General features: G+C 37.2%; 2 protein-coding genes across 2 annotated transcripts; one reads left to right on the forward strand and one right to left on the reverse strand.

Moving 5' to 3' along the window:
• The first annotated feature begins 739 nt into the window (after positions 1 to 739).
• Positions 740 to 8166, forward strand: LOC134750298 (phosphatidylethanolamine-binding protein homolog F40A3.3-like). The gene is made up of 5 exons (XM_063685461.1): positions 740 to 795; positions 1485 to 1571; positions 4793 to 4916; positions 5255 to 5468; positions 7931 to 8166. The coding sequence occupies exons 2-5, from the start codon at positions 1491 to 1493 to the stop codon at positions 8067 to 8069; spliced, it is 558 nt and encodes a 185-aa protein (XP_063541531.1). The 5' UTR covers positions 740 to 795; positions 1485 to 1490; the 3' UTR covers positions 8070 to 8166.
• Positions 8167 to 8591: 425 nt separating this feature from the next.
• Positions 8592 to 13502, reverse strand: LOC134750297 (protein D2-like). Its single transcript, XM_063685460.1, has 5 exons — positions 13273 to 13502; positions 12630 to 12753; positions 10916 to 11046; positions 10363 to 10445; positions 8592 to 8928 (listed from the first exon to the last, which is right to left on the reverse strand). Exons 1-5 carry the CDS (start codon positions 13420 to 13422, stop codon positions 8790 to 8792), a joined length of 627 nt encoding a protein of 208 aa, XP_063541530.1. The 5' UTR covers positions 13423 to 13502; the 3' UTR covers positions 8592 to 8789.
• Between the last annotated feature and the right edge of the window lie 173 nt (positions 13503 to 13675).

The following is a 13675-nucleotide window of genomic DNA, read 5'->3' on the forward strand; positions in this document are numbered from 1 at the left end:
CTATGCCAAATTTTAACTAATTCTGTTTAGCGGTTTAAGCGTGTAGAGGTAACAGACAGACAGACACTTTCGCATTTATAATATTAGTATGGATAGTATGGATTTATACACGAAGGCTTGAATCTATAAGTGCTATTTAATTCAGATCAATATCTGTTTATAGTCTTTCGTTAAGCAAGGTTTAGACTAGCATGAACTTGTGTGCAATTAACGTTACATTGCTGACTACTAAGGAAAACTGCATTTAAAATGTTTATCAGATATCGCAATATAATGAAAATTGCATGCAAGTTCTTGCTAGTCTAAACCGTCTGCTAACGAAACTTTTTAAATTAAGTATCATCTTTGGTTTGCAGACGATTTTGATAGCATACGCAGTACAAGTGTAATTTAGGTACACGTCATAATTTCATAAAAGTTTAAAGTTTAAAATAACACGCACTGCGTGTGCTATCAAAATAATTGCGGACTCTATCATTGATTGCGTGTAGTTGGTTGCAGAGCGTGGAGTCGCGAGTTCGATTCTCGATCGAGGCGATGAATTTTTATGTTCTGTCTGTTACTTTATTTAGTCTGTTACGTAATTTATGAATAAGTAACTTTTTTCACGATCCGATAAAAAGGCCTAATCCGTAGTACTCGTAATCATACACATAATTTACATGTATGTATGCAAATACCGCACCTATACCCTACGTTCACAGGCATTCGCTTGCGAATGTGTATGTTATCAACAAAATCCACGGTTTATCACATCACAGCTCAGTGTTGTTCAAGACATCGCACGAGAAACAGGTAAGTGTTTCTTAAATACATTTATTTACATACAAGATATATACAGTGGTACTACGTAAACGAAATTAATAACTAGCTTAAATCTAAAATAGGCCCTTGAGGCATTGTACCAAGGATGCTGGCGGCATTTCCCCGCTGTATCGCAATGCTGATACGTTGTGCGAGAAAGCCGCCAGCTCTTCGGTCACCAGTTACGTCAACCAGACGCTTCGCGATTTCTGCAAACAACTTATGCGCGCTGGGACCCCATGGACCTAGAGTTTCAACTCCAAATGGAACGAAATGATACTCTCTACCGAGGCTCTTATATTAGTGTTTCTTTAGTTAAATAAAACTTCGAAAAATCACACATTGTTGAAGAAAGGGACCCCTCTATCAAAGTAGTAAAAATAATGTCAGGCCAAAAATAATTATATATGGCATTTTCTACGAAAAGGGACCTTATTGTCGATGGCGTTTACGCCGCACAGCGTCGCGCGGTATTGTATTTATATCGGAAAATCGTTTATAATGGCGTAAGCGCCATCGACAATAAGGTCCCTTTTATAGAAAATACCACATATCACCTTCAGGTTTTTACTCAACTAGGAACCATAATTAATTATAAAAGATTTAAAATTATTTCTTACCGAGACCCAGGACTTGAGTTCTGAACCTAGATACTTAAACTGCATTTGTTTCGGTTTTAGATAACCATGTCTCTGGTAGCGCGCGCTTTTGAGTCGAGCAAGATTGTGCCTGATGTCATCCCCACGGCACCCACTGCCACCATCGGGGTGAGTACCAGTCAATATTTGAAATTAAATATGGTGGATCTTAAGCTTCGAAAGGTAGTCGGTATATGACACCCTGAAACGGCGCATTTTGGTTTTTTGTACATACCATGCAAATTCAAAAGGGCATGTGGGGCGAAAGGTCCATCGGGGCAAAGGACACTATTATGGAATTGTCATACGTAACAAGTCCTCTTGTCTTAAGGGAAATATACTATAGGTATAGTAGAGTTAATATCAGCTAAACGTCATCCCCACGGCACCCACTGCAACCATCGGGGTGAGTACCAGTCAACATTTGAAATTAAATATGGTGGATGATTTTAATGGTATTTTTTACCGGTTTGTAAGTCAGTTTTTAGGGTTCCGTACCCAAAGGGTAAAAACGGGACCCTATTACTAAGACTCCGCTGTCCGTCTGTCCATCTGTCACCAGGCTATATCTCATGAACCGTGATAGCTAGACAGTTGAAATTTTCACAGATGATTTATTTCTGTTGCCGCTATAACAACAAATACTAAAAAGTACGGAACCCTCGGTGCGCGAGTCCGACTCGCACTTGGCCGGTTTCTTCATTAAAGATTATCTGAGATTACGAAAGTACTTGCACGTCTGCGCATTAGGGTGGTTTAAAAAACTTTTTTTAATTATTTTTCGACCACTTATTTTTTTTTACACTTATTATGCTGATAAAATACACCAAGTTTTGTATTTCAACTACACGGGAGTGCTCAACCAGTTTGTTTTTTTTTTATGTTCTATGAAATCGCTTCTTCTAATAATAGCTAGAATTTGTATTTTTCCCATACAAACGTGAACCTTATACTGTCGTATATTTGGCTTTTCCCGAGACTCAGACACGATTTTATCGTAATGATGATTATGATGCATTAAAACTATAAATAAAATATTTTAATCTGATTACGATTGTACCATTAAAATTGATTGATTATCATTCCAACTATTATTTAACTCCTTATCGTTAACGCATAATAAAAATAAGAATAAATCGCTTTCACACACAAATAAATAACCTAACCTAGTAGTAAGTATTGCAAGCGCCAAAATATCGGGAGCTCATGAAACAAATAAACATAATAATAATCAAATAAACGAACAAATACCCCGTTTTCAATAGTATTTTTAGTAACTTATTTAAAAGTTAACAGATGTCAAAACATGATGAAAATGTATAACGCTTTCATGTTCGCATACCGTAGGTAAAGGTATCAACGATATCATCAGCTTTAAAAATAATTAAAGTAGGTACCTAAAAACGGCTAAATATAAGAATAACGCTCTTTTGTTTTGGTTTTACGGATGTGGTTATCTTCAAGCCGATAAACGTAGGAGATTGTGTGTTATGATGTATGTAAATACTTAATACCTACTCAAGACGGCCATAAGGAAACATGGCAGAGCAATTTGCGATTCCTCCGACCGACTTACTCAGTTATAGGCTGACAATACATAATAGTTATTTGTCTGAATAGCTATTTTTTTATCCATTTCTTTTCTTAGTTACCTACGTAGAGGTATAGAAAAACACAGATTGCGGATCGTATTTGCAAAAATTATGATTACCTTATAATTATTTCTCTAAAAGAGGTATTTTTTGGCCACCTAGGCTAGAACAAGCCGCCGTGAACAAGATGCATGTAACTCCGTCGAAATATCGGGAGCTCATAAATAACACAAAAGGTAATGACGGTCTATATCCCGGTCAATATAAGTCTTGTGTCTGAATAGCTATTTTTTTTTTCATTTCTTCGTTACCTACGTAGACGTATAGAAAAACACAGATTGCGAATCGTATTTGCAAAAATTACGATTACCTAATAATTATTTCTCTAAACGAGGTATTTTTTGGCCACCTAGGCTGGATTATGTGATTATTATTGAGTTACAAACACTCCCATAGGCTAAAACAGTCACCTGCAATAATATGTTACACAATGAAGGCCGCAAAAATATTTGACTATCTGACACAATCTTATTTGTAGAGCCATAAGAGCGTGTCACATATTTTTGCGGCCTACGAAGAGTAAATGATGACTCACGTTAGACAGGGCCGTGTCCGGGCCGGAGCTTCCGGCGCTTCGTTTTCTATGGAAAGCATCACGTGATCACCTGTCATGTCATAGAAAAGTAAGCGCCGGAAGCTCCGGCCCGGACACGGCCCGGCCTAACGTGTCATCCTTAACATATATAATTGCAGGTGACTATACCTACTTGTAGATTGTAGATATGATGTCGTAAAGTACTAGTTATTTAAGACTTAAGTTTTGATAATTAATGTGTAAAGAAATAAAAAAAAAATTTGAAGCGTAAAACAAAAATGTATAATATTTTTTGGGCGCCGTGAACGAAAAGGACGTTCCTACCTATAAAACAAAATGTTAAGTCAATAAAAAGAAAGTCAAAGTAAATTACTTTCTCAAGCCTTCTAAGGTAGCACTTAATTGATGCAAATTTAGCTTGGAATAAGCGAACTCTTTCAAATTGGGGTACTTTTTTAATTATGCCATGTTTGGTGCCTTATGCACAGTTATTTGTACTTACACGCAATGACAGCAGTTTTAAACAAGAGTTGCATTTTAAAATAACCACCATTGTAAGGGCCTTTCTCCAGCACCTACTCTGATTTTGACACGATCATTAACAATTTTTTTGAGTGTTTATCGCCATAATGACAGTTTTGTATCGCTGTTGTTAAATTTTTATTTATACATTACCAGCCATCTACAAAAGATCTTAAGCTTCGAAAGGTAGTCGGTATATGACACCCTGAAACGGCGCATCTTGTTTTTTTTGTACATACCATGCAAATTCAAAAGGGCATGTGGGGCAAAAGGTCCACCGTGCACCGGGGCAAAGGACACTATTATGGAATTGTCATACGTAACAAGTCCTCTTGAGTTAATATCAGGTAAACTTTTCGGATTGGATTGGTGAAAAAGAAAAAAACTTGATCTCAGCCACCAACTATAATTCCACAAATAAAACTATGAAAACGGATTATATCGCGTATATTGAATTTATAATACATCCCGACGTTTCGAACCCTTTACAGCGTTCGTGGTCAACGGGTATTATAAATTCAATATACGCGATATAATCCGTTTTCATAGTTTTATTTCATGAGTAACTATCGCGGTAACCGAAGAAAATATTATATAATTCCACAAACTAAATTAATTGGTACTGCTTTCTTTCTTACCAGTTGAAATACCCGAGTGGCGTGGAAGCAGCACAAGGGAACGAACTCACCCCCACCCAGGTGAAGGACCAGCCCACCGTCACCTATAAGGCTGACGCTAATGCCTTCTACACACTCGTCTTCATTGGTAAGATATGCATAAAATAAGGTAGCCTTCTTTTCTGCAGAATTTTAAGAAGATTTGAGGAGAATAATATATAGTGTGGGAACACCGCTGGGACAGTAACCTGCAGTTCCAACTAGTCCAACTCCACGGAATTCGATGAATGAATGCTGTAAGGCAACATTTGCTTATTTAATAAACTAAATTTGCATATTTAATATAAGTCATTCGCTTATATTTATAAAGACGGGCATTAAGAATGGTGCTAGTTCAGCGGTGTCAAGCCAATCCTGCAGTCCAACGAGATATATAAGATACATAGATTACTCTGTTGTGTGGTACATAACTACCTTTTTTTTCAGACCCCGACAACTATGACGGCCCCGAGCTCGTGTACCGCGAATGGCACCACTGGCTAGTTGGCAACATCCCCGGCAACAATGTGGCCGCCGGCGAGGTGCTTTCTGGATACATCGGCTCCGGACCCCCGGATGGCACTGGCATTCATCGCTACGTGTACATCTTGTATAAACAGCCTGGGAAGCTGAGTTTCGATGAGCCCCGACTGACCAACAAGTAAGTTACGCGTCATTCTATTTATTTTGTCACAAAATTTACAAGGTATGAAAGTAGGTGTCAAAGTATAAATAGTACGTTCAACAAATGTTCCTGAGTCCTGGGCCTTTTATATGTATTTAAGTATATATTATTATAGAATTGAAACACATAGAAAATAATAACGAAACGGTGCATAAATCACGTATGATTGATATAAGACGAGGTGTTCCCCAAGGGTCCATTTTGGGGCCTATATTTTTTGTGTTATTTGTTAACGATTTGATTAGTTATATGAACGTCTCTATTCCTAATTTGAAGTTAGTATTGTTCGCTGATGACACCAACGCTATAGCGTCTGCTGATTGTATAACAGAGCTTAATGAGGTAATCAACAGCGCCCTTAATGCATTTTCTGTATGGTTCTCAGTAAATAATCTTACCTTGAATAGTAGTAAAACTAAATCGATTTTATTTAATACTAGTCCTAGATGCACCGATTCCCTATTTCTTAATATAAATGGAGAAATTGTTGAGCAAGTTGAAGTAGTGAAATTCCTAGGCGTTTTGATTGACTCTGATCTAAATTGGAAGCCGCAATTACAGGAGTTAGATAATTCAATGAGTTCAGGTTGTTTTGCCTTGAGAAGTTTACGGGAAGAAATAAAAATTGAACAGCTTAAGGCGGTCTACTACGCCCTCATAGAATCTAAATTACGATATAGTATTAAATTGTGGGGTAACAGCTACCTATATAATGCTAAAAGTGCTTTCTTGATGCAGAAAAGGGCTATCCGAATTATAGTTAGAATACCAGTGGGAATCGTGCAGGGAGCATTTTAAAAAACTTAAAATTTTGACTGTGCCTTGCCTGTATATTTTAGTTATCCTATCAGGTCTAGTAAAAAATTTGGAGGAAACTGAAAGCGATTACGACAGAGCTTTGAGACTTGCAACGAGAAGAAAAGACCTTAAAAATAGTTTAGTGCCTAAATTCAAAATTGTACAACATTCAGCAAGCTACCAGGCAGTTCACCTTTTTAATAAACTACCGATAGAGTATAAACAGATCTCTGACTGTAAGGTATTTAAGCGCAAATTAAAGGCTTTTCTTGTAGAAAAATGTTACTACTCTATCAATGAATTTGTAAATGACATATTTTAATTTGTATCGCAATAGTAACGTTTTTTATTAAGATTAATAATTATGTTGTTTTTATTGACTATTTTATGCATTGTGAATGACATACCTATAATATCAATTGTTGAGATTATTATTGTTGTTGTATTCGTAGAAGTCATTAATTTAGTATTAGGATATTTTTTTTTTGTTGTTTTTTACTGTGAATTTACTATTTTTAATGTGATTATTTCAAGTGTTTAATGTATGTAATCATTTTATATGCATGAATTAATATTCGACACAATGTATATTGTTAAGAATTAAATAAATAATAATATTTATATTATATATATATCGCTGTCTGAGAGTACTCACAACATAAGCCTTCTTGAGCTTTATATATGGGGCTTATTCAATATGTGCAATCATGTCTATGATATTTATTTATTAGTATTTATTATTTATACAAATGCATATACATTTTCACCTCTAAATTAAATAACTAATTTATATAACTTTATTTATTTATATAAAGTTTAGGTTAAATTTTAAAGTCTGGAGTATTGAATGGCACCATAGAAATTGTAAGGGTATCGAAATAGTTGGACGCCTGACAATTTGTTTTTGGCAAAGGGTCTTATTGTCAATTCACGCGCCAATTTCAAGTCCATTCTCCTAAAAACCTGGGCGTTAAAGGATGTCCTAGGTCTACAATAGTAACACTCAAACTTGTCATGGACAGAAAGCAGAAAGAAAAAAGTTAGAATTGTTTCGATGAGTAGTAGTTTAGTTGAAATTTTTTATCTACTTCCATATCATAACTTCCCTATAATATGTTCAGAAGCGATAAGCTAATGGCCTATATTAACAAACCTTCATCTGTGATTGAATCGTAATTTTTACTTTACGTTATCGATAACCGATATTTTAATTACATTCAAATTTAGAATTGGGCTATAGTCTAATATCAGTCGAGATGACGTTTTATTCGAAATGAAAGTGTCAGTTGCAAACAATTTTGACAAATCTAGCGTGTTTCTTGATATCCAACGATATGGCAGTCGGCCCCCAACTCTAGTTTGTCTCTGAATTAACAAAAAACTACGGATGCGTGTCATGCGTGAAAAAAGTTTTCATTTGCCGCCATTAGTAGGTTTGTAAATATAAAATTAGTTTGTTTTTTTGAAGCTTATGATATGGATGTAGCTTTATCTATGTATGTGTATGTAGTACATAATTAGGCATTAAAATACTCCTGTGATCCTTTTATGAAACACATTTCATTCGTTTCATAAACCCACACTTGTATTTTGATGCCTTTCATTATGTAGCAGTCACATAAACTACTATTACCCCACAGATCAATCGACGGCCGCGCCTCGTTCTCTACCAAGAAGTTTGCCGAGAAGTACAACCTCGGAGCGCCGGTCGCGGGCAATTTCTACCGCGCACAGTTCGATGACTACGTACCGCTGCTCTATAAGAGCTTGGGAGTTTAATCTTATTCGTTATTGTTATATTGTTGCTAATATACCCACCTATTTTTTTTTAGTTTTTATTGTCACTACTAAAGGTACTTTAATCACCTGTAAACCTTGTTACATACTACGAATTTACACAGTTTAGACTACGTCCCACTGCTGTACAAGTTTGGGCGTTTGTTACATTATTGCTAATAAACTCACCAATATTTTTTTTTGTCTTTTATTGCCTATCACTCGTTTACTAAAAAAAATCGGCAAGAAATAAACTTCCACCAAAGATATATGAAGTGACTTCCACGCACAAATTCTACTGCGCACAGTTTGGCGACAAAGATCTCCAGATCTGCGAAGTCGACTCCACACTCGCGTTCGCGGCTTCGCTCCGCGATGCGCGCACGTGTGTGGGGTCAGTCAGGGCAAGATCAGCCGTAGGGGAAACTGCGCATACTCTTGATGCAACCGTAAAGGAATAGAGGTAGAGATAAATAAATCCAAATCGGAATTCAGAACTACAGTCTCAAAATTCAAACCAGCGAAACATTTATAAAGATTAGATTACTTTCAATACATTCCACCACCCAAAAACGTGTTAAGTGTTAACCATGTTTACGCATTGGCGGACACGAATGCTATAGCATTCGCGTAGTTTTGTTTCTTTTGGCCTATGACACATGACGTCACTAACCCCGTCAGCGAATGTGTTAAGTTAGAGATGTTAAGATCTAAGCCTCCTCCTTAGGCGCCCAGCTGCTTGTGCAGGATGGGCACGTAGGAGTCCCACTCGGCCTGGTAAAAGTTGCCGGCCACGGGGGCGCCTAGCCCGTACTTGGTCGCGAACTTATGGATGGAGAACTTTCCGCGGTTGTCACCGGATCTGGAAACATTGACCAATTGTAGCATTTCTCAACACAAAGCAGCAAAGGCAGTTTGAGTCCCGATATGAAAAATGAAATCCTTTCGAATCAGGACTCAGATATCAATTTTTAACATGATTAAGTATACCAAAATTAAAAAAAATTAAGATGGCAATTTAAGATGTATGGCTTATAAAATAAATAAGATTAAAAAAAAAAAAGATGGCAGTTTTTTTATCTACAGTCAGCATCAAATAGATGACACCCAATGCCAAATACATCGTAACACACCTTTGTTACCATAGAAATAAGGATGTGTTCCTATATATTTGGCCACGTTGGCCGTCACTACCCATTTAATGCTGACTGTACAAGAAACAGTCATGCTATGTAAATCAACTGACAATACATGTATGATGTGAGCCTACCAAATGTGAACAGCTATAAATTGTATTTGCTTTAATGTGTAGTGTGTAGGTATAAAAAACCGACAAGTAGACGCAAGCTTGTTACTTATTTACTTACAAGTTCGAATTAAAAAAAAGTTAATATTGACAATCATTCCGGAGACAATATTATGGGGTATTTGACCAAACAAGGAAAATACTCGATAACAAATCACGAAATTTTTTTGCAGTGTGAGAGGCGTTTTTTCGATTGGAAATGTAATCGAGCCAAGACGAGCCAAGCGAAGAGTAAGGGCACTACCTATATTTTCTCGAAGCGTTTCGTCGTTATTTTGAAGCCTCATAACTTGGGTTTGGATTATACCAGATAAACTAAATTCTCGGGATACGATTTCGATAGTGGACTTATTAAACATAAAAAAGATTCAATTCCATAGATCTTATACTTAAGATTTTATTGATATTTGAACTCGCTACCGCCACATGGGCGTAAAGCAAAAAAATATTCAGTGTTCATTACTTTTTTGTTACACAATACTACTACACTACTACTACTACTTGTACTAGGGTATTTTCACTCAAAAGTGTACCATTAACTTTTTTTCCAAAATCCATCAACTTTTGGGTTATTTCTACTATGTCCAAAAAAAATGACAGCTTTGTAACGCATTTTCACATACATTTTGTATGGACCGTTACAAAACTGTCACCCATAATTTGTATGAAAAACTGGGGACACTTCTTTTCTTTGTCTCATTCAATAGTACTCGTGATTCTGAGTCTAAATAACCCAAAAGTTGATGCTTTTCGAAAAAAGTAAATGGTACCATTTTTTCTAAAAACCCCCACTAACGAAACAGCAAAGCCACATGTATTTTGACTAAGGTGTAGAGTTTGTGAAGTTAGGGTTTGTAGAGGGGTTGTTAGGGCTTGGCTCTACAAGAGATCTGATAACTTTTTGACAGTGCGAGCCTTACGGTTTCGTCTTGGCAACATTTTACATGAAAATGTTTTTGGTGGGATTGTATATTGACTGTTGACTCTTACGTGTTAGGTAGTCTGGGTTCGTCGAAGTTGAGCTTGCCGGGCTGCTGGTACACCAGGAACACGTAGCGGTGAAGGCCGGTGCCCTGCGGATAGTTTCTACTTCTAGTTTAGATCGTCGGCGGGGCAGCAATATAATTATGCGCGTCAGAGATAGGAACAGGCGGTCAATGAATGAAATTATTCGTACTTAGCGTCCTTAATTTAGGCATACGAGTGAATACCTATTTAACGAAATTACTCTGAACCGGGTTTATTAATATAGTTTTAAGTTTAAGTTTTAAGTCATATTGTTTGTCCGCATTTTCGTTAGTCATAATTTGTTTTTTTTTTTCTCAGAAACGCGTAACTTTTCAGGATTGCCATAAAACAAACCTATCTACAGGATAACCTTACGAAAATGTTGCAACATTATGACTTTCAATACTTATGTCAAACAAAAGGGACCTGAACCCTGTTGGTTTTTGGACCATATTGACGCATGGTCTTTTCAGGACATGACGGATTTCAGTAGCTGAAAATCTACGTCCCGAAAACTTCGGGAAGGGTACCGTACCTGCGGGGGCCCGGAGCCCACGTACGCGGACAGCGTCTCGCCGGCAGCAACATTGTTGCCGGGCACGTTGCCGACCAGCCAGTGTTGCCATTCGCGGCGCTTGGGCTCCGCGCGGGATGGCGCGTCGGGGTCTGAAAAAGAAATAACCAGGAATCTCATACAATGTGCGACACACGGAGGCTTGTTATAATGGCGAAGAAGAAGAAAAATTAGCTCGAGGGAGAGGATTGTTAGGGTCGGCAACGCGCATGTAACTCCTCTGGAGTTGCAGGCGTAGATAGACTATGGAGACTGCTTAACATCAGGCGGGCCGTATGCTTCTTTGCCACCGACGTAGTATAAAAAGAAAAAAAATAATGGCAGTGGCAGTAATGTCTTTTATGTCTGCAATAAAGATTCATCATACTGTTGTTTTAATATACAAATGCAATAATATTCTGGTGTAACTCAACAAACTACTCGTATTCAGAGCGCAATGCATTCGTGCCATATGTGGCCTAGAAATAGATGGTTCATGCAAACCCTATTTCAAAGAACTAAATATACTGACACTTGCAAGCCTACCTATATATTTATGAAGTGGCCGTTTTTGTTAAATCTAATCCGGCTGTTTCCCCTAAGATCGAATACGAATGCGAGACATAGGTACTAGATAAAGAGTATATAGACATGCAATGCAATACAAACGAGAAGTGGCAAAACTGCTTTATTAAGGAAAAGTGTATTAGGCATGGCGTCCAAAATACACAATTCACTACCTGAAAGCCTTAGAGATACAAATGTTTAAAAACAAATTAAATACAGAGCTCATCAAAATTACATACTATACCATAAATGAATTTTTATCTGACAAAAACTTCGCCCGTAACCAAAATTATCCTATTAATTTATTAAAAAAAAAATGACAATTTCAATGTATAATAAATTAATTTGCTATGACGTAAATCTGTAATAGTTTCTAAGCTATACGATAATAAGTTAGATCTATAAGACTAAATATTTGTACACCTTCATGGTAGATCACAGAGCACTGTAAGTATATTAACTCACTGGCATCTGTATATAACCTGTGTTTCACAAATAAATATTACTTACTTACTACTTAAAAAAAATCTTGTACCTACACATATTACCTGCTATTTTTTTCCGGACCACTCTTTAGTAGGTACCTAAAACCGATCAGGAGTCAATAAAGCGCCGACCTCGTAGGCTTATATCTATATTCTAATCAATAATAACAACCGTCTGCCTATAATTAAATAATTTATAATCTTCTTTATAGGACTACTTTTGAAAAGAAAACTGGCATACGAAACTTGTTTTATGTCCGGGTTAGCGGGGTTAAGCATTTTAATGCACAGACACCACAAGTTCGTAACCGTTGTTAACCAACACCCTACTCATAGTACGCATAACCAAATCAACAGTTAAGTCCTACATATTAATCCCATTATCCAATCACCGTCCATCCCTTCGTGAATTGCCAAATTGGTTGCACCGTAATTGGCTTGTTAGCATTAGCGACACCGGTGGAAACAAGCGCCAGCGCCGGCCCAAACGAGATCGACAAGTGGTCGAGATATTCGTGACAAGTGTCACAAGTGTGGGAAAAAATATTGCTATCAGCGTCCACCTTTTTGAGTCTAACACGCCGCGCCGTTTACAGTTTGCTTTTGCTCATGTCGGTATTTAGAGCGTGAATTTATAGACTCACCAATCATGGCGACGGTGTAGTATTTGTCCGGGGTGGCGTTCCAGCTGATTTGCGGGATGTCCTTAACCTGAGTGGGAGTGAGCACATTGCCTTCGCTCACGACCGCTCCGTTGGGGTATTTCACCTGAAACAATCATTTAGAGTTGGAATTTTCTGAGGTGATTTTGTCGACTCAAACCGTAATTTAAAAACACGATTGATTAGAAATAATTAATCTTACACAAACAGACCAGAAACAATTCTTGCACAAAGTTTTAAGATTTATATTTAAAACTTTGAAGAAATAAATTCGGGAAACCATGTAGGCAGGGTATTTGGGTCGAATATTCCTAGAGGCTTTTTACCATCTACCGATAAGTCAATCCCAGAAAAGAATCACATCTTTAATTCATATGTGACCCTAGTGAAAAAGGGTACACAGCGCAGCGCAGTTGTAAAAGGGCGTAAGTTTTACGTAACACTTATTTATACCTAAGCTGCGCGAGACTCACTAGGGCCACAGATTTGGAAACGGAATATTCGAAATATTCCCATATAAAAATATGTCCATTTTTGAAATTTTCCGATTGCACATCAGTGAGTATGTCAGACTATGTATACCTATATATAATAAAAAAAAAATTAAAGTACTTAGTGTACTTACGACAGCAAGAGCCCCTGGAGCCACTGGGATGACATCGGAGACGACGCCGTGGGCGCTGAACGACTTGGACACCGTCGACGTGGCTCTCGTGAACACCCTAAAATTGACCGCTATCAAAAAAATCAACGAACATCTCAGTACCCGAAACATTTTGAAAAAAAAAAGAATTTGAAATAGACAATAAAAAAAAATATAAATTTAAATTGAGAACGCGAGAGCTCTAGTGACCGGTTGGCAGTGAAATGCTAGCTTTATACCTTGGACAGTGTTGTTTATGAGTGTAACCGGTTTCAGAGTGCGCGAGGCGTAGTGTTGTGTGTATCTAACTGTATTTGAAATTAATACTTATCTGGATAAAAATTAACTGTTTGGGATGAAATGTTAAGTAATAATTGATGAAGTA

Source organism: Cydia strobilella, chromosome 19 (assembly GCF_947568885.1).
Source record: "Cydia strobilella chromosome 19, ilCydStro3.1, whole genome shotgun sequence".
In the NCBI taxonomy this organism is placed as follows: domain Eukaryota; kingdom Metazoa; phylum Arthropoda; class Insecta; order Lepidoptera; family Tortricidae; genus Cydia; species Cydia strobilella.